General features: G+C 37.4%; 1 protein-coding gene, 2 long non-coding RNA genes and 1 pseudogene across 3 annotated transcripts; 3 read left to right on the forward strand and 1 right to left on the reverse strand.

Annotated features, from left to right (window-relative positions):
- The window catches only part of LOC112098242, a 61,963-nt pseudogene extending 59,018 nt beyond the window's left edge, over window positions 1-2,945 (forward strand).
- Window positions 2,946-10,528: 7,583 nt separating this feature from the next.
- LOC112098245 lies at window positions 10,529-11,243 on the forward strand. The gene is made up of 3 exons (XR_002905329.1): window positions 10,529-10,719; window positions 10,870-11,041; window positions 11,202-11,243. It is a non-coding gene; the product is annotated as an uncharacterized LOC112098245 (long non-coding RNA).
- An 812-nt stretch (window positions 11,244-12,055) lies between these two features.
- Window positions 12,056-12,651, forward strand: LOC112098247. The gene is made up of 3 exons (XR_002905332.1): window positions 12,056-12,125; window positions 12,273-12,399; window positions 12,500-12,651. It is a non-coding gene; the product is annotated as an uncharacterized LOC112098247 (long non-coding RNA).
- A 4,092-nt stretch (window positions 12,652-16,743) lies between these two features.
- LOC112097787 lies at window positions 16,744-18,521 on the reverse strand. Its single transcript, XM_024183367.1, has 2 exons — window positions 17,678-18,521; window positions 16,744-17,372 (listed from the first exon to the last, which is right to left on the reverse strand). Exons 1-2 carry the CDS (start codon window positions 18,519-18,521, stop codon window positions 16,744-16,746), a joined length of 1,473 nt encoding a protein of 490 aa, XP_024039135.1.
- Between the last annotated feature and the right edge of the window lie 3,679 nt (window positions 18,522-22,200).

A 22,200-nucleotide genomic window follows, 5' to 3' on the forward strand; every position in this document is an offset into this window, starting at 1 on the left:
TTTGACTACATTACTCTCTCTTCTCTCTAGTTTTTTTCGTAAGTATCATAGCTTAGCTAGTCGAAAAGTTCAAGTAGGAATGATAATTTTTCCTGACAGGATGTGGGATCCCATCTCATTTGGGACGGGATTGGGACACATTTTTATCCCACAAAAAAATATAGGGACGGGAGTAGAAATTTTTTTATCCCACTTGTATATATGGGACAGGACTGAGATTAACAAATTCAGTCTCGTCCCGTCCCGTCTCATTACCAACTAGGGATGGAAATTTTTCCAATTGGGATGGGCTCTCGCAGAATCCCATTTATTTTGGGATGCAATTGAGACATATTTTTATCCCAAAAAAATATATCGAGAGTGAGACTTTTTTTTATCCCACTTGCATATTCGGGACGAGACTGAGATTAGTAAATCTCACCCTATCCCATCCCATTGCCAACCCTAAGTTCAAGGCTTACTTTGCAATTATCTCATAAAAGTTGTTTTAAGTACCACAGGAGTTTGTTGTGCAAAATACTCATCCCGTGACATTAGCTAAATAAAATTATTTGAAAGCCACTTACCCAAACTATTAAACAAATATTATTCTTTTAATATGTAATCTTTTAATATAAAACTTTTGTCTTAATTTTCTATCTCCTACAATAAATTTTATGATTTTAAAAATTGAAAAAATTAGTAACTTTTAGATAGAGCATTCCTTACTGTGAAAAGAAATATGAATGGTAATATAAAACTTACTTATTATAGTATAATGCTTTTAGTTTTTTGAAATATAGGTTCTTATTTTTTTCAAGATAAAGTTCAAAGAAAACAAGTTAAATGTTGTGGAAAATCTTACGCACATACAATAAATTATGACAGCTAAATGCAAACCTGGCTGAAGTATTAGTTGTTTTATTACAGAGACAAAAGGACAATATCACTATCCAAGTCAAAAGCAACTCAATGTGAGTCTTAGGGCACTCGCAGTGAATCCCAAGATAAACTAATTTCACTAGCAAGTTGGATACCAAAGAGTAAGGCTTCAGCCTCAATTATATTAACATTAGCTGAGTAAACATTAAATACCACAATCAATCTCAGAAATCATAATTAAACTATCATGATTAAAAATAAAGTTTTTTTTTTAGATATCCGTTTGTAGTATCTCTTTAGATGACAAGTAGGAGATAAAGTAAATAAATATTGGTTGCGTAAATAAAAATAAATAAATTTTTTAACTGAAAAAAAAATTCCTAAAAACTAAATAGTTCAAACTTTTTTTAACATGAAATAAATATTTGATGCGTAAATAAAAAAAATTTAACTGAAAAAAATTCCCAAGAACTAAATAGATCAAACTTTTTGTTTAACATCATGGGTTTTGTATATTCAATTGAACCGAACAACTAAATTAAATCGAAATTACCATGTTCGGTTCAAATGAATAGACGAAAACCGAACAGTTTATATTTTTATGAACTGATGGTGCGTTTACTTCATGAAATGAAAATATGGTGGAATGAGAATGTGTTAAAATGAAAATGAGGAATGAGAATGAGATTCTAATGTTTATTTAGTAAAAATAAAGGGAAATGAGAATGTGCTGGAATGTCATTGATGTGTTTATTTGACAAAATAAATGACAAAAGTATCAATTCGGATCCTGCTAATGATAGTTTGCCATATCCTTTGTCATTGAACTTTCTTACAAATGCTGTGGTTTGTTGTAGTATAATTAGTTCAATCAGAAACTTCCTTGATGTTAATATAGATATGAGTGTGCTGTGAATATTGAGGACTTCATTAGACTAAGTGATGTGATGATGGAGCATTCACTTGGTCCCAATGGAGGTTAGTCAGCCCATTGTTGTTTACTCTTTCTTGCTTTATCACGCAATGATATTCCTTTGCTTCACAACAAATTTCATGAAATTAACTTCAATCGAGTGGCTATGTTCATACGCTATTGAGATTTTATGGACAATGATTTGGTAGACTTTATATGCCGTCTTCTTTCTTTTTGCAGTGATATGTTTGTATGCAATGCACTTGTACTTGTTCTATGGTTTCTAAAGTAGGCGTTTTTATGATAAACTAGGTCTTGGGTATTGTATGGACTATCTAGAGAAGAATATTGACTGGTTGCAGTCGAAATTGGAACCACTTTTGAAAGGTAAGAAGTGGCCATTTTCCTTCATTCTAATGCCAATAATGCTGTCATGAGACTCATAAAAATTGTTAAAACGTTAATGTTTTTGGTATTTTGCAGATCATTATCTTCTGTTTGATTTTCCTGGCCAAGTTGAATTATTTTTTCTTCATTCCAATGCCAAGAATGTTATAATGAGACTCATAAAGAAGTTAAATCTCAGGGTATTGTTACATCTTACGTCTATGAAGGGACTCAAAGAGTTGAGATGAATTCATCATTATTATTTTGATGCCAGAATTGTGCAATTCTCAGTTGCTTCCTTTCACATGCAGTTGACTGCAGTGCATCTAGTTGATGCGCATCTTTGCAGTGACCCCGGGAAGTATGTTAGTGCTTTGCTTCTCTCGTTGTCGACGATGCTACATCTGGAATTTCCCCCATGTCAATGTCTTGTCTAAGATCGGCCTGATTGAGAATTATGGAAAGCTAGGTGTGGTTTTAAGTGTAGCTCTCCTACTTGTTTGTTTAGATTGAGATATCAGATATTGTCACAAGCTCCTATCTGCTACATTTCCTCACCAATCAATTACTTTGGGTATGTTGCAGCTTTTAATCTCGAGTACTATACGGATGTGCAAGATTTGTCATTTTTACAGCATGCTCTGGGTCAGGACCCTCGTTCTGCTAAGTATAGGTTTGAATTCTAGCTGAATCAATGATGCAAATTATGTCCATTGCTATTTCTGACTGTCGTTTCTATCATTTTCAATTGTTACCTCCCCTTGCCATCTACTGCCATACTGCAATGCCCACACAAATGTTATGAAATTTGTCAATGGAAATGACATTCTATTTGTCCAGAGACAGCTCTTAGATGCAAGTGAACAATTTTTGGCTTTGGCCGTAGTACAGCCTTAGATTTCAACTTGCCATATCTTGTCTCGGAAGTCAAAAGAAAGCATATATGTTAGCCAAATTTTATTTGAATTTCTTGTGTAACAATGAATGGGGAAAAAAAACAGTTCCTCTTTTGTTTTGATCAGACTCAATGAATAAGTGGTTAAAATGTGCCTGTACTAGAAATATAGATGTGTGGTTTCATAAAATTTTCTTGATCTTAAGAAAGAGTTATCTTGAAAAGAAGATAACATGGGGAATTGAACAACTATACAGTCATATTGATGTCTGTCAACTTGGGTCATATGGTGTCGTTTGGATGGAGATGTTAGGTCCCAGATGGTAAACTTGTTATCGAATTCCAGTCTACTTCATTCATGCTTTGATGACATATGTGGTGCAGCTTCTTATCTAAGACCTGCATATGTTACAGTCAACATTCTGTTCTGTATTTGGCTGCCATTCTTTTCAATGAATTCAAACCACTTTCTGAATACTTGGAAATTCATCCAGTGTTGTCATTGAGATGCCAATATGAAAAGAAGCCATAATTGCCCTTGATAGTATGCTTATTGATTGCCTCTTGCCTCACTCAACCTCAGGAATCTGCTTGTATGGTGTTCTTCTAATTTCAATTGGAGATAAATAATATCTGTTGTTCAAATATATTTTATTTACAAGCTGTTAATAAATCTGCTTGCAGAAAGCTTACAAAGGAGCTGTGTGATGTAATAGAAGTCTACAGTCTGGTCAATTTTTCAACCTTAGATATTCAGGTCACCAGTTTCTCTTGAATTCTTTCTTGAGTTTCTTTGAATTATTTGTGAATAAGATCTTAGTTGACTGCTTCTCTTCAGGATAAGGAAAGTGTGGCAAAACTTGTGAAGCTGATAGGTAAAAGCAATGGGTACATCTTTGCTGGCATGGATGCCAGTGCAGTTGAATTCAGCAAGATTGCCGTTCGCGATGTTGATTGGGATTATTTCGGATATCCTTCTTTTCACCTATTTTCAATCTTGTTATTCTCATATTCATAAAACTTTTTGGTTATTTAATTATGGTTCATCATATGCATCTGCATCTTCTAACTTGTTCGTTTGAGAAACTAATTTTGCCGTTAGGTAGGCTTCGAGCTTGATGAGTTGATTCATGCTTTTTCATAAATGTACCAAAATCATGGAAACTTCTTTTTCCCAGATATTGTATCCACACTTTTCCCATATAATTGGGTCAGACAAGTTTTGCTTAACAAAGATATCTACAGTAGCCGAAGTGCAGGAGAAGTACATTAAGGATGATGACGATGTTAACTAAAATGAGACGTGAAGATATGTGGTGTGCAAACCGTAAGCCTGCCTCTTAATTTTGTGCATGTTTACTTGCTTGTGATTCACGTTTGTTAATCTATTTTGCTCTCTTGCAGGAGTTATAAAGTTTTCAATCAATCAAACATTTAACTCAAGTCCTTAGCTCTTCACGGCTTGAATGGGTCAGATAGGACAAGCGCCGAAGAGGTGGTTTTAATCAAACCCCTCCTAATTATGATGTATGGTCCGAATCTCGGACTTTTTGTACAATATCAAGCGATTTTTTTTTGGTTGAATCGGCTAGTGTACGCAAATGTCGATTATTGATTTTTCTCCAGTATTGTTTGTAATTACAAGAAACGAAGTAATGAAATTTATCACTGCGTTCATAGTTATGCTTAAGCTCAAAGATTACCGTCAAGATCATTTTGGGCCCTCAAAGAAACATGATGTTGACACATGTAAAATTATGAAGCTTGTGATTAAAATACTTTTCACATATATATGTTAAGTTCTATTAATAATTAAATATATGAATAAATATGGTCAATGAGGAGAGGATAAAATAAAATGGTTTCATTTTTTGAATTACCCATCCGCTTCAAACTTCTAAGAAGTAGATATACAATCAGTGGAATACTGAATTGAGTACGAGCTGCGGATAACTTATAAAATTGGGATACAAGCTTCAAGGAAAGTGTATTGCTATTCAAATGTAGATTTCAAATTAAGAAGATATGCCAACAAATTATTCTAAATGATGAAATGAGCTATCTTGATCAAAAGGTCAAGAACCTACCTTACTTCTCTTAGAGATAACTTGCATCAACCGTTGTGGTATTGATACTTGTCTTCAGCTAGTAAAAGTGAAAGTTTCACAATTGAAATAAAGCTAAGGGAAGATGCTATGCTCCATTTATTATTATTATTATTATTGACGTGGTCGAGAAGTAAAGCCGTGCATATGATGAAGTATAAATAAGAATGCAATAGCCCGGAATTCATTTACACAAACACTTCAATATCCTTTCGATCACTTTTGCAAACATCAATTTGTCTCCTCTTGTATTCACCATGGTTGATGCCATCGTTTCCCCTCTCGTGGAGCAGCTGACTTCCTTCGCTGCTAAAGAGATAATACAACAGGTGATCGAAGTTACACCCCCCATAGTATAAATACTTCTAATGATTTTAATTGGTTTTGTTTTTATCGAAAACATTAACTTTGCTTTATTTTACGCATTTAGGCATTTTAAATTTTGAAATTTGAATTGAATTTAATTAAAATGTGATTTAGTTAGTAACCACTTTTTTTTTTCATTTATATTCTCAATAACTACCCATATTTTGGTAACTTACTGTAACCCCCGTATCTAAGAAATTATCAAAACCCACAATTTTAACTCCACATAAATATTCCATGTTGAGCTAAGTTCGATGTTGAGGTAAGTTTTTTGCATAACATTCAAATTTGTCAAATAGTCATTAATTTAATGTTTAGTAAAAACTCATCTCTGAAAAATTTCATAATTTTCTTACATTATTTGAGTCTGGTAAGTGACTTCATATAATTTCTTTTCAATTTAAATTTTAATTTGGTTTCTGATATAGTCTCTTTACTGAATTTATATCTTTTATGATTCTTGGATTTTGGGCTCCAACTTTTTAGGATTTGATAGTCACATTTTATGGCATGCTTAGATTGATGTTCATGATTTTTAGTACTCGTTAAGTGACTGAGAATTTGACAAAAGTTTGAAAGGAAATCCGTTTCACGATTCTTATGTGGAAGGTTCGTAAAATCATGAAATTTGGATAGGATTCATTAGCAATATGTACAAGACTGTCCATAAAGTTTCATAATTTTTCATTCGGTCGGGGGTGGTACAGGTGAAACTTGTGGTTGGTGTTGAAGAAGAAGTGAAAAGCCTTACCAGCCACCTTCAAGCCATTCAAGCTGTGCTCAATGATGCAGAGGAAAAGCAAGTGAAGGACAAAGCTGTTAGACATTGGCTGGGTAGGCTCAAGTATGCATCCTACGACATTGAAGATGTGTTGGATGAGTGGATCACAGCTAGACACAAATTGCAAATTGAGGGTGGCGTTGATGACAATGCTCTTGCTGCTCCTCAAAAGAAAAAGAAGGTATGTTTCTGCTTTCCTGCCTCTTGTTTTGGATTCAAACAAGAAGAATTTGGTTTCAGACAAGTCTTTCTACGTTATGACATTGCCAACAAGATCAAAGAAATGAATGAAGAGCTACATGCTATTGCTACTCAAAAAGACATGTTTAATCTTGTTAAGAGTGGCAATAAAAGTGGTGAAAGACCAAGGCGTGTACAGAGTACCTCCTTGATTGATGAGGAAGAGATTTGTGGTAGAGTTGGTGAGAAGAATGAACTCATAAGCAAGCTGTTGCGTGAGAGTAGCGAGCAACAAAAAGGCCTCCATATCATCTCAATTGTTGGTATGGGAGGCATAGGGAAAACTACTCTTGCACAACAAGCTTGTAATGATGACGAGGTGAAGAGAAAGTTTGACAAAATTATGTGGGTGTGTGTATCAGAAACTTTTGAGGAGTTTAGGGTTGCCAAAGCAATGGTTGAAGCTTTGGATGGTCGTGAATCTCATTTAGGTGAATTCCAATCTCTTCTTAAACATATTGATGAATCCATTGCAGGGAGGAGCTTTCTTCTTGTCTTGGATGACGTATGGGATGGAAATTACGTGAGATGGGAACCATTCTATCGTTGTCTAAAGAATGGTCTCCATGGAAGTAAAATTATAGTTACCACACGTAGTGGGTCCGTTGCATCCATGATGGGATCCATAGATATTATTCCCATTAAGGAATTAGCTGAAGAGGAATGTTGGTTGTTGTTTAACAAGATAGCATTTTTTGGTAGGCCTATCGAGGAACGTGAAAAATTCGAACGAATTGGGCGAAGAATTGCAGGCAAGTGCAAAGGTTTACCTCTTGCTGCAAAGATATTAGGGAGTCTTATGCGCTCTAAACAAACTGAAGAAGAGTGGAAAATAATTTTAACTAGTGATTTATGGAAAGTAGAAGAGATTGAGAAAGATGTTTTGTCCTCTTTATTGTTGAGTTACAATGATTTGCCATCTAGAGTAAAAAGATGTTTTTCATATTGTGCTGTCTTTCCAAAAGACTACAATATAAAAAAAGACAAACTAATTACATTGTGGATGGCTCAAGGTTATCTTAGTGCAGAAGAAGATGAGGAGATGGAGACTATAGGTGAAGAGTATTTTAGCATCTTAGCTTCTCGCTCTTTCTTTCAAGAGTTTGAGAAAAGTTATGATAATCGTATTATAGAGTGCAAGATGCATGATATGGTACATGATTTTGCCCGATTTGTAAGTCAAAATGAATGTTTTTCGATGGAAATTAATGGTAGTGAGGAACCAAACACCATAAACTCTCTTGATGAGAAGGTTCGTCATTTAATGTTAATCTTTAGTAAAGGGGCTTCATTACCTGTTTCCACTCTTAGAGTTAAAAGAATGCGTACCCTCTTAATTAACGATAGTAGATCTGATCATTCATTATTAAATGGTGAGATCCTAGAAGAATTATTTAGGGAATTGACAAGTTTAAGGGCATTAGATTTTGGCGGATCGTACACACATTTTTCTTTGACTCTGGAGATTCCAAGAAACATAGAAAAGCTGGTACATTTAAGATACCTTAATTTGTCTTGTCAGAAAATAGTGGAGCTACCGGAGACATTGTGCGAGTTATATAATCTACAAAAGTTAGATATTAGTGATTGTTTTAATCTTAAAGAATTACCTGAAGGGATTGGGAAGTTAATAAACATGAAGCATTTACGAAATAGAAGTACTAGTTCTTTAAGGTACATGCCAGTAGGGATTGGGAGATTAACGGGTCTTAGGACCTTGGGTGAGTTCCACGTGAGTGCAGGAGGAGGTGTTGATGGTGGGAAAGCATGTAGGCTTGAATCTCTTAAAAACTTGGAACACCTTCAAGTATGTGGTATACGTAGACTGGGTGATGTATCAGATGTGGGCGAGGCTAAGCGATTAGAACTTGACAAAAAGAAATACCTCATCAGTTTGACCCTTGAGTTTGAAAAGAAGGAGGAAGGAGGAGGAAGGAGGAAGAACGAGGACGATCAACTTCTTCTTGAAGCCCTACAACCACTTCTCAATTTAAAGGAATTAGAGATACAGTACTACCGAGGCAACACTGTTTTCCCCAGCTGGATGACGTCATTAACCAACTTAAAGAGTTTAGATCTCTCTTTGTGCCTAAATTGCGAGCAGCTGCCTCCTTTGGGAAAATTGCCGTCCCTTGAAAAACTCAGCATAATGTTTATGCCTGTGAAAAGAGTGGGTGATGAATTTTTGGGGATAGAAAGTGGTCATCGTGACTCATCTTCATCTTCATCGGTTATTATTGCCTTCCCCAAATTGAAATCACTTTCAATTGAGTCTCTGGACGAATTGGAGGAGTGGGATTATGGGATTACAAGAACGGGAAACACCGTCATCAACATCATGCCACGTCTTTCTTCATTGGAAATTAATTACTGCCCCAAATTAAAGGCACTGCCCGACCACATTCATCAAACGACAACATTGAAGGAATTGCGCATTTGGGGGTGTGACCTTCTGGAAGAACGTTACCGCAAGGGAGAAGGAGAAGACTGGCCTAAGATATCACACATTCCCAACCTCCATATTGGGCTTTGACAAGTAATTTCTTCTCTTACTCTGATTTGCTTTGTTGTTGTTTTTAATCTAATTAAGAAGCGTAAATAGCATTTTGAATCAAACTCTATATCAGAAATCTGCAATACTTACTTTCTAATATTCTGATTTTCATATCCTATGAATATACGATTTTTAATTTGTGAGATGGGTAACGTTACTGTAAAAGATTATTAATGCAATATGAGTAATTCTTTTGCAGGACAAGTGACCTACATTTAGTTTGGCTTTGGAGTTGAATAATAACCTTTCGGGAACTGGTGTGGACTGGCAAAGGATGATGAGATAGTTTTTTGAGTGAGTAAATTTTGGGAGCTTGAGTGTATTGGGATTTGCAATTACAATCATCCTCTGCTTCAGGTGATTTCTTCTCTTGCTCTGTCATTGTTTGTTCTCTAATTCAAAAGCATAAAATATTTCAATCAATTCTTATACCACGAATATGCAAAAGTTTCTAATATTTTATTTCCATCTGTTACAAGATCAAACTGAAGCAGAACTCAAACAAAAGTATGCTACTTCTTGCGGAAATCTTGCCTTTGTTCAGATTATGAAACCATTTCCATGCAGCAAATTCATCCAAAAGTTTGAATAAGTTTCATGGTCGGACACTGTTGGCTTCTTTTTCTTCTGGGGTGCATTTAGGTGCTATCAAGTGACAGCTGTAAGTATGATTGCACTAAGCTGCTGCTGGGAAATTTGAGGTTTTGATGGCTGCCCATGTTATTTTCAAGAAACTATTGATGTAAGAAGCTGTGGTTCTTTTCATCAGCTTGAACCTGAAACTGTCGCTATGGATAACTCAGGTTTTTGTTATCAACTATATCATCTTTTTCACTATTTTGAAACTCTTAAGATTAAACGTTAGTAAAGTTGTTTCAGCTATTCAAATGAAAAACTCATTGATTTGAGACTTCCTTCATTATTGTTTCTAATTACAATGCTAACGATCCAGATAAGATAATATTTAATCGGCGAAGGTGTCCCTTGGAAGTACATCCTTCTTTTTCTTTTATTATATAAATTCTTGCAATGAGCTTAGTGAAGCTGTTGTGCTAATCATGCCACTGCATAATTTGGCCCCTAATGTGGGTACTCTGTTACATTGTTCTGCAAATTCTCCAGAAGTTAAAATCAATAAATTTTCTATTAGCTCTAGTGCTTTGACCTAAATGCTATTCTATATTCTGATTACAATGTTTTAACCTTTAAATTAACTACCCCTAGATGTTGGATTTTCTAGAACTTCAAATTATATATAACCTTTAAATTATATATTTCTGTGTCTCTATTTATAGATGACATTTAAGCATCCATAAACCGTCAGACAGAGGAAGGGGGTTCAGTGCAAAGATTCTGTTGACCTAGGGTTGACTGCATATGTCACTTGTTCGCAATCTAATATTTATTTTATATTTTGAAAAATTTAATGGGTAATCCTAATTGTTTGTTTTGGCAGGTATGTGTTGTTATCTCCTTCTATCTTACAGTCGTACCTAAATAGCATAGTTTCATCTGTGTTACCATGTGATGTACATAATTTCACATTTGCCTCAGATTAAGCTTAATTTCCCACAGAATAGAGCTGTCGCGACTGGACTTAGTTTGATGTCCAAAGAGGTAAATTATTGGCATGCCTAGATAATTTGGCCATTTCCTAATTCATAAGTCTACATTAATTTTGATTTTGAGTTGACTGATTTCTTTTCAAGGTCTGCTTCCTTAACGGAGTGACCAATGTTTTTCAACTAAATTTATCATATGATGCAGGAAGCAGGGCAGGATATGAAATGAGAAGCTCATTGGTGGAAGTATTGCCAGTAGCAGAACCCAATGAAAATGAAACTATTTCAAGGCAGCAGTTGGCAGTTGCAAGTGAATGGAGGCCCTTGACAAAATTCTCAAGCAGTTGCAATGCAATTACGATCATCCTCAGCCTCAGGTAATTTCTTCTCCTGCTTTGTTTTTATTTGTTATCTAATTAGGAAGCATAAAGTATCTTGAATCATTTTCTGTATCTGGAATATATGCAAGAGTTTCTAAAATTTTGATATGAGTGTAATGATGGTAATTTCTGTTTTCTGTCTGTCATCAAATGTTAGAAAACTTTCATTGAGACCCTTGAACCGAGTCATTTTTGACAAGTGAAGTGCCGAAGAGTGAAGAGTAAGAATGGTGCTAGATTGGGGAATAAAGCAAAAGGAGGTAAATTATTGGCAGCTTCTTCAGCCTTATTTTCTTTGGACCAGTGCCTAATTCACAAGTCTCCATAATTCGGCTTTTGACCAGTTGATAGATAAAATTTTAATTTCATTGGTGCTAATGTACCCGTGAAGCAGGCAGAGAAGGACTGTGGAAAAGAGAAGGTTTTTAGTGAAAGCTTAAACGCAGGTAATTCTATAAATTATATGTTTTTGCTGATTTATCTAAATCAGGAAATTTTATTTCCATCTGTTACAATAAAACAGAAACAGAACACAAAGAAAAATAGTCTACCTCTTGTGGCAATCTTGCCTTCATTCAGACTATGAAACCATTTCCTTTCACCAATTTCTTCCAAAAGTTTGAACACGTTTCATGGTTGGACATAGTTAGCTTCTTTTTCTTTTGGTGCATTTAGGTGCTATCAAGTGACAGCCATAAGTATGATTGCATTATTGGGAAATTTTAGGTTTTGATGGCTCCCCATGTTATTGCCAAGAAATTTTAAGTCCTCATGTCAGAAGCTGCGTTTCTTTTCATCAGCCTGAACCCGAACTGAGGTTTTTGTCATCAACTATATCATCTTTTTCACTGTTTTGAAACTCTTAAGATTAAACTTCAGTAAAGTTGTTTCAGTTATCCATGTAATCAGGCTAAGGATATTTAGCAGCTTATTTAGGCAACTGCCAGAATTCAGTTTGTTTGCTCGAAACTTGTATGGTGACAAGGATACTGGCAAGGATAGTGAGATAGATTTTTGTGTGAGTGAATTTTGAAAGCTTGGGTGTTCTGGGATTTGCAATTGCAATCATCCTCTGCTTTAGGTGATTTCTTCTCCTGTTCTGTCTTTATTTTCTCTCTAATTGAAAGCATAAAGTATTTCAATCAAATTCTGTACCAGGAATACGAAAAACTTACTAATATTTTATTTCCATCTGTTTGCATTGATAACTTGGCCGCATATGTACTAGTTAAAGAACAAACAGAAGCAGAGTTCAGGAAAAAGTTTCTTCGGCCACCATATTTGAAAATGAAACCATTTCCAGGAAGCAGTTGGCAGCAAATTCATACAAAGTACAGACAATGATGAGCAAAAAGGTGATTCGCAATTTCATTTTTTAAAAATGAAATTATTTGTTAAGTTGGAGCTGATATTGTTAGAAGGCCATTGAGCTAACCTATGACACTACTTGCCTAGATTGCAGGAGGTCAAGACTCAAAAGATGCACTGAATTTTAAAAGGCATGCAATAATTCTTATGGCCATTTGTCAATGGTGGAATGCTTTTAGCTTCTTTTCCTTTCGTGCATTTTGGGGTTCTATCAAGCGACAGCCGTATGCATGGATGGATATAGCCGCTGCGTTGATTTCTAATGCGTTGTATGATGTTATAGCAACTATCCATCTGGTCAATGTTTCAAAAGAATAAAACACAGGGAAAAAGAGAAAGCAAGTGGCCAATCAAGTATTCATGTCCCAAAGAAAAGAATGATTCGACAATAGCATTAAGGGTTAATTGGACACAAGAGAAGTGTTTTAACCACTTCAAGGAATGTAAATGTAATTTTCTATTCTGAAGAAAAAGTAAATATATGCACTGTCAATTAATCTTTGGTCAACCAGCAACATTCATAATTTCGTGTAAGTTTCATTTCTGTTTGTTGGAAATAGCAGTGTATTTCTTAGAGTTTGTAAAAAATGGAAAGATTTTAAAATATAAATTTCACATCTGTTTATTACTGTTGTTTGATCTATTTTCTTATGTAGAATTTTCGGAATCTGTAGGACATTAATTTATAATTTTGAGATTTTGTAGCCATAAATGTTTTTGTTCTTTTTTTCTTTTTTTTGTTGGCATTTTATTTTGCTCCTTTATCTATATGCATGTTGACTAAAGCTAATCTAGAATCAATAGAGAGGGATATTTATCTATTTTGTTTAACATAAGAGTGCTGTATAATTTTTCACTAAATACACCTACAACAAACTATTAATAATAAAGTGATAGAAGAATGCCTAATTTTTCGTACTTTTTAATTTCTTTCAGCCCTAAAATATAGGTATTAATGTCATAATAAGCCCATGTGGATCTCAGTGCCGCAAGTTCGATAAATGGCTATCAAGGATTACTTATTAAGTCAAAAGTATTCAAAGGACAAAATGGTAAAACTATAAGGGTGGAGTAAGATGGCTACCTTGGGTTACATAGTAAGTCGACTACATTCAAAGGATAAAATATTAGAACCTGAACGGCGGAGTAGTCGTCGTTAGAACCTGAACGGCGGAGTAATCGTCGTTAGAATCTGAATGATATGTCTAAGACGTTGCATGCATCAAGAAAATTGCAGATGATTAAACCTTGCCATCCATGCGTTGTATGAGGTTATAGCAACTATCTATCTGGTCACCGTTTTAAAAGAATAAGACAAAGGGAAAAAGAGAAAGAAAAGAATGATTCGACAATGGCATTAAAGTTCAACGTACCCCAAGATCTTGTAATAATGCCATTAATCATTCTCTAGCTAGGCTAGCCTTAGAGAAAAGTGAAACTGTTGCACAGGTAGAATCACACCCCTCAGAGATAATGTATTTATTCAGCTCTTCGAATGAATGAAGTTTATTTTCTCGTCAAAAAAAAAAACTGCTCGCTCCGCTGGTTTCATACAATGTCAACTAGAAACATCATACTTTCGTGTAAGTTCATTTCAGAATATTTCTTAGAGTTTGTATAAAATGAAAAGATTTTAAAATATAAATTTAATATTTGTTTATTACCGTTGTTTGGTCTAATTTCCTCGGGAGAATTTTCAGAATTTATAGGACATTAGTTTATAATTTTGAAATTTTGTAACCTAAATGATTTTTTTTTCGGTTACCATTTTGTTTTCCTGCTTTATCTACGTGTATGTTGACTAAAACTAATCTATTTTGTTAAACCTTTACCACTCTAGACATTGCACTAAATATGAGTTCGTGATGCTTGCATTTTATTGATGCTGATGATTCGTTGAATGTTTTATGTTTTTGATTTTTAAGTATTCCGGATCGAAGTTTGTGTCTACGCGGAAATTGTAAAGGCAGCATATAAAGTACTCGTCGTTCTTTAGATTTTATTGAGTACACTTTTGTCACATTTAGCGTATGCTATACACTACTGATTTGCGCATTGACATATATCTTTTTTTTTTATGAGAGGGGGCTCGTCAAAACGAGCTAAACAGGAACAAACCGGGGGTTAGAAATCCCAAACAAGTCTTGCGAAATGATAGAATAAACACCCATAGGAGGGTTAGAGAACACATGGAGGCCAAGAGGAGCTGAATGAGCCATATTAGCCATGAAATCCGCAGCTGAGTTTGCTTCGCGATAAATATGGGTGATAGCAGTCTGCCAATTTCTACTTAGTAATTCCCGGACAGCTGATAATAAAGCAGTGAACGCATTAGGAACAACCACCTGCTTAGAAATCATTTGTGTAATACAAATACTATCCACTTCCACCAACAACCGTTTTATGCCTACATCCCAAGCAAGAATTAGGCCCTGATACAGCCCCCAAAGCTCAGCCATAAGCACTGACCTGTCCCCAATTTTCATACAAAAGCCGGATACCCAATGACCAACTGAGTCTCGAATAACACCTCCCGCTCCTGCTTCCCAAGTATTTTTACAGGAGCCATCTGTATTTAATTTACACCATGGCCAAGGCGACGGCAGCCAATGAATATAAATCTCCTGTCTCCTCGGCTGCTGGCTTAGGCAAGAATTATTTACTCTGCAAATTTCTTTAGCTCTCGCCATAACATCCATATAGATTGTTAGACTATCCACCAGCTTTCCCTCAAAGAAAAAATGGTTCCTCCAGAACCATAGCCTCCAAACTACCACACCAAAGATACAATCCCAGGGGAGGGGAGACCCAATCTTCCATTTATTTTGCAGGTTCCCAGCAATCCATTCTCGTAAGTTCGAATTGAAGAAAGTGTTATGACTGGCCATCGGAACAAGCTTCCGCCAAACCTGCTTGATACAGCTGCAGTCTCTCAATGCATGGAGGATATCTTCAACCGCACCCCCACACCTATCACAATCCTCAGGAACATTAATATGGCGCCTAACAAGTTCATCACGAGTCTTGAGTTTCCCATGCATAAGCTGCCAAAGAAAAAGGCGGATGGATTGAGGCCCCTTCCAACTCCATGGAAGCTTCCAATTTCTGTCATGAACAGCAGCTTGATGATAGCAAAGTGATTCATAAGCTGACCGAACCGAAAACATGCCGCTTGGATCAAAGCCCCAGTAAATAATATCAGCCCCAAGATGAGGAGCCGGAGGCAAGACTGAAGCAATCTGCATGAGAATACCATGCGGCAGAAGATGCTCAAAGCTCGACCAATTCCATCCCCCATGCCCATTCGTAAAGTCACTCACAGTGGCATTGATAAGCTCGTGAGGAATCGGCAAGATGGCAAGGCTGATCAGAGGATATTTCGTAGCCCAACAATCAACCCAGAATCGAGTTCTAACACCATCACGAACTGACCAGCGAGCTCCCTGCACTGTTGCCAACCACGTGCTACGAATAGCCCTCCAAATCTGAGAACCCGGTTTGTCTGAAAGAGACATTGGTAGGTTGCGAGACTCCAAACCATATTTGGAGCAGAAGACTTGCACCCACAGTTTATCCGAATTGGAAACAACCTCCCAGCTCAATTTCATCAACATCGCCTGATTCATTTCGTCCATTTTTTTGAATCCCAGGCCTCCATGTTTTTTCGGCTTGCAAATTTTGTCCCACCCCACCATACTCATCTTGTGACTCTTTGAATTCCCATCCCAAATAAATCTTCGACAAGCTTTGTCTATTTTATGTCTCACTGGAGAAGGAAGTAAGGTCGTTTGCATGGCATAAACAGGCATTGCTTGCAGGACTGATTGAGCCAGAGTGACGCGTCCAGCAAAAGATAGATGAGCCGCGTTCCAACCAGTTAACCGCTTATCCACTTTATCAAGGATGGATTGATACGTGTATTTATTAACCCGCGAATGGATTAAGGGCATTCCAAGATAATCACCCAAATTATTTGTGGCCGAAACTCCCAAAGTCGAGCCTATGATATTGGCATCCCGAGAAGCGACATTTTTTGAGAAGAAAACTTTAGTTTTCATTTTGTTGACTTTTGCTTCCGAACTCCTACAATAATTATCCAGAACAGCATCTACGACATAAGCTTGATCAATTGAAGCTTCCGCAAATAAAAGCAAATCATCTGCAAAAAAGAGATGCGTTAAAGGAGTTCCATATTTGGCCAACCGGATAAGCCTCCATCTCCTCTCCATCACCGCTTGGGTTATACCATGGCTTAACCGTTCAATGCACAGAACAAAAAGATAAGGCGAGAGGGGATCGCCCTGACGGATACCCCTTCCCGGAGTGAAAGCTTATGTCGCCTCGCCATTCCACAAAATACGCATACTAGCTGAAGTTACGCATTCCATGATTAGTCTAGATAAGTGAATTGGAATACCAGTCTGGTTAAGCGTATCAAAAATGAAATCCCAACTGAGCCGGTCATAAGCCTTCTCAAGGTCGACCTTAATGGCCATAAATCCTTTCCTGCCAGTTTTTCTGCGCATAGAGTGAACTACTTCCTGAGCCACTACAATATTATCTACTATATGCCTCCCAGGAACAAAGCTCGTCTGATTGGGGCTTATTAGATTGGGCAGCAGTGTTTGCAATCGAGTGGCTATAATTTTAGTCACCGTCTTGTAGGCCACTGTGTATAGGCTTATGGGCCTAAACATCTTTAAGCTAGTGGGGTGCTCCTCTTTAGGAATCAAAACCAAGAGGGTAGTATTTATCTCTTGCGGCACCTTCCCCGTTGTAAAAATATCATGAATAAACCTGCAAAACGACGGACCAACCACATGCCATTGGGATTGATAAAATATAGCGTGCAAACCATCCGTACCTGGGGCTTTCAGCGGCTTCATGCTAAACACAACGTTCCGAATTTCCTCCCTCAAAATTGGGGCTGCAGCCCCATCTACGTCATGAGAATCCAAGGCTGGGAAAAAGTTTGGAGCATGGTAATTCCGATAAGTTGCATTATCACTTGTAAATAGGTCAGAAAAATACCCCACTACATGCCTCCTTATATCCTCCTCATCATATAGCCAATTCCCCGAACAGTCTCGGATGGCCTCAATTCTATTCCGCCGCCTTCGAGCAATGGTTTTTTGGTGGAAAAAATTCGTATTTCTGTCCCCATGCAGAAGCCAATCCTTTCGAGATTTCTGAAGCCAAAGAATTTCCTCCGATTCATCACCATTTCGAGCTCATTTTGCATGCGGGCTTATAAGCGCAACAAACTGTTAGAGCTATAATTCTCTAGAGTAGCTTGAATTCCATTAATCCGAGCCATAAGCCGGCGTTTTCTCTGAAAGATATTCCCAAACACATCTCGATTCCAAGCTTGAACCTCCTGGACAAAATGAGAGGCTGCTGCACTATAATGGATTTGCGGATTCCACACCCGCTTAATAAAGTTATGAAAATGCTCGTGAGTTAACCAAGCAGCCAAAAAGCGGAAAGGCCTGTTCCTCCTGTGACCGGCCACAGCTCTCTCAAACCGAACCAGCACCGGCCTGTGATCCGAGGCAACCTTCGGGAGGTGGAGGACAGAATTATTCGGATACTTATGTAGCCAATCACTATTGCACAGAGCTCTATCAAGCCGTTTAAAGAGCAATCCACGTGACCAAGTAAACCTTGGACCTTTAAACTTTAAATCAAAAATTTGGTGCCCATCAAACCATTTCCGAAACAGATTACACACTCCTGGGTTCCTGGCCTCACCCCCCTGCTTTTCAGAGGCATATAAGATAGAATTGAAATCCCCACCTATCAGCCAAGGGCCTCGAATTGAAGGCGCAAGGTTCTCCATATGGCTCCACAACTGTCTCCTTAGCATTGGATTTGGGCTGGCATACACAGCCGTTACCCAAGACACAAAGGTCTTATTCATACAAAATTTAAAGTGAATGAACTGCCTATGATTAATTAAGACTTCCACCTCTATGGAATTTCGCCAAAGAAGCCAAATTCCTCCAGAAAAACCCACAGCTTCCACCCGGTGCGAATACTCAAATCCACTTTTCTTTATAAAGTCATCGGCTTTAGCACCACTAGTGCGAGGTTCCATTAACACCACCATCGATGGATTGTAGTTTTTAATAATTGTTTTAAACGAGCGCCTAAATACCCCCGAGGCTGCCCCTTGTACATTCCAGAACATGATACTAGCTGACATAATAAAAATAACAGGAGAGAAACAAACGTCTACTGCTGCTGTCCAAGGACTTCCTCCATCCACGCCAATGGCGTTTCTTGAACCATCTCAACTTCATTCTCAACCATCCCATCGCCATCAACACCATTTATAGGTACAACTGGATGGTTATGAGCACTGTCACCTTCATTCACCCGATGGATGGTTTGATCATCTGGAGGGTCTGCTACTTGTTGTGGATCCGGACCTTGCCTCTCTATGTGTTCCGCGGTCACGTCCCTTTCATCACCATTAGGAAGGGTTTGGGAGGAGCAAACAAACACTGTGTGTTTAGAGGGGTCCAGGGTGGTTGCGAATGGTGCCACGAGTTGATTGCTAGAAGCTTTCTGAGGGAAAATATGGGGTTCAAAGCTTCGGTTTGCATGAGGTAGGATGGATATTTCCTTCTCTCTGGTGCTGAAGACACTAGGCTGGAGAGGGTTACAGGTAGGAGTTACTGGGACGTTTGGTTTCCTGCTCTGATTCCTTGCTGCCACGGCCTTATTTTGCGGCTTACGACGAGCCATAGTCTTTGCTGAGGTATCTGCTCTGGCTGTGAAAGTATGGTTTGATGCGGGCATGAAAGGTTGCCGTGAGGTGGAAGGGAAGTCTGGGCAAGCCTCATGCACATGGTTTCCACCTTCATCCGAGACTTTGGATAATATGTGAAACCGTGAGGTACCAGCTCCAGTAAACTCCCTATTACGGTTTGAGTCTCCAGTGTTCTCCTTACCAATATTCGGCTTCCTTCCTCTCCTAGTGGCAATCATCCAGGGTCCGAATAGTTCCACATTATTATCACCATTACTACCTACAGCCTGCTGGCCAGGAGCCTCATTTTCCGGCACTGCCTGTTGGGGTTGACCAGCATCTTCAGGGCTTGTCGAACTCTTAGCATCCTTACAGTTGCTGCTACTATGCCCGTAAGATTCCACACTTATAACAAATTACTGGCAATCCCTCGTATTCCACCTTCTGGATCTTCCCATCCAATTCAAACTGAGATACCAGCGGCCTTGTTAACGAGATACTTACTGCAAGACGTGCAAATCTTCCACGAGATGAGGAGGCTGTATTCGAATCGATTTTAATCACGTTACCCACTAACTGACCCAGCTTCTGTAGAACTTTTCGATTATAAAGATGAACCGCAAGGCCTGGTAAACAGATCCATACCGTGACTTGATCAAGATCCGCATTTGTGAAATCAAAAGAGGGTGTCCATGGCTGCACAGTTAAATATTGACCCATTATAAGCCACGGTCCCTTAGTTAAAACATCCATAGCATCCCCTACCGATCTGAAACGAACCAGATAATAATTGTTTTCCAAGTCAATCACGGAAAAACCCATGGCTGATTTCCACATGACATTTAATCTTGCACACATAGCTCTATAGCCAATTGTGCGGCCAAGCAACTTCACAACCACCGAGTTCTTCCAAGGCTCACTTAACTTAGCATGAACCCTAGCCGAAAAAGTGATGGATGGCATGGGTCCCTCGTTAGTTTCAATAATGTCTCCTTCCTCAAAATCCCAGTCCTCTAGTCCACCTCCAATTCCTTGCTCCATCGCTTGTGTTGCATTCACTAGGGTTTCTTTGTACGAAAACTGTACAGTGGTATCCCCAGCATGTTCTTCATCACGAAATCTTGCTTTTTTAATCGTTCTAGCCTCCCTAAACGGCGGGGGAAAAATCCCTCCGGAGTTAGGGTTTCCTTCACGTCCGAGGTTTTCGGAGCCTTCCATATGGTGTTGATCTTTTTAAGTCACTCGTTTCAATATTTCATTTATTTCCTTTTCAAGCTAACAATTAATGTATATGAATGTGCGGATGCATTGACATATATCTTATTTTATCATTTTGAATGAATTGCACGGCGAGGCTTATCAACTTTGGATGAATCCTCCAATTGTCGCAGTCCAAGACTGGCTGCAGTGAGTGAAAATTTACCCATATATATGCTGGCTATTTTTATTGGCGACGAATTCGTTGTAGTTGGTCCATCTTGCTATTCTCGGACAATATTAGAGAAAATAATCATATTATTTCGCGTGATGTGACCTTCCATAACGTATCAATTGAATTACTGTAAAATTATTGTGTAAGTTTAGGCCCAATGGCACTTTAGTTCATCACATGATAGCCTGGATTTAAAAGGAAAACTATATTGCATTGCTTCAAAAAAAAAATTTAATGTTTTTAATATGAATATTTTTAACTATATTCAGTTAAAATAATATATTCTTAATATTAATATTCATAGATGAAATTCTTTTGCGGATTTAAGAATAAAATATCAAATAGTTTTATTTTTCTTTTGTTGTGTAACTTGGACCGAAAAAGAAAATGAGCTTAACATGACCCTCCTTCCGGCACTATGCATGTTTTTCTTTTATTTTTCTTGTATTGATGACAGTGCTCTTGGTGCTTCTCATCTGCTTCTTGCTTTGGTTTCAAACAAGTCTTTCTCCGTCGAGACATTTATTGTAATTTGATTTGGAGACATCTGTCGTTCAAATATATTTCATATGCAAGCTGTTGATAATTCTGCTTGAGAAAGCCTTCAAAGCAGCTGTGTGATGTAATAGAAGACTATATATGCAAGCGGGTACCGAGCTCGAATTCTTTCTTGAGTTTCTTTGAATTATTTGTGAATGAGTTCTTAATCGGCTGCTGCTCTTCAGGAAAAGGAAAGTGTTGCAAACTGGTGAAGCTGATCGATAAAAGCAATGTACCATCTTTGCTGCCATGGATCGATGCCAGTGAGTTTTTTAATTTGTCAACCTTTTTAATAATGCATATGTGTTTCTTCAACTTGAAGCGGCATTTAAGACGAAAGAAGTGATCTTTAAAGCATTCTATAGCATTATCCTTTCCTATTATATATATCCAATTGCTCCAAATTATTTGTAAATTACTGAACACGAATGCTGATGAATAAACTGATGGCTCTATGTATGTATGCACATGCATGGAGAAATTTTAAGTCAGACATTCCCATATATAACTCGTGCTACCAAATCATTAAATAATCTTGAAATCAAAGTAATAATTAAATACAAATAAATTGCTCGAATTGTACATATATCTGAATCATGTAGTGAAGAAAATACAACAACAACAACCAATGGCTCAAATTCCCCATCAACTTCTAATCTCAACACTTTTGAGTGTCAGAAGCATTACTCTGCTACCAGTTAACAAACATATAATTAGTAATTTGCCATTCACTTCCCTTTTAGGCCTAACACATTTTCTATAAAGGAGCCACAGAGTGAACTCAGCAGGAAACACTCAATTTCAACCTACGTAGGACCAGGAATTTCAACCAAAAAAAAAGTGTGCAATTGCTTATCCTATCCTATTGCTACTAGAAAGAAAGTGAACAATTAATTTCAGTGAATAAATTAAAAAAAATTACTTCTGCAGATACTCAAGCTAAGAACACATTAACCCATTAAAGACTCCAAATTGCATCAAACAAATTGTTGTTAAACAAGTAAAACAAAGAAAGAGAGTTAAGGAAGCTGACCTAGTAGTAGGGGAGCTGAAGAAAGACTG

Source organism: Citrus clementina, unplaced genomic scaffold, assembly GCF_000493195.1.
Source record: "Citrus clementina cultivar Clemenules unplaced genomic scaffold, Citrus_clementina_v1.0 scaffold_5, whole genome shotgun sequence".
NCBI classification, from domain to species: domain Eukaryota; kingdom Viridiplantae; phylum Streptophyta; class Magnoliopsida; order Sapindales; family Rutaceae; genus Citrus; species Citrus x clementina.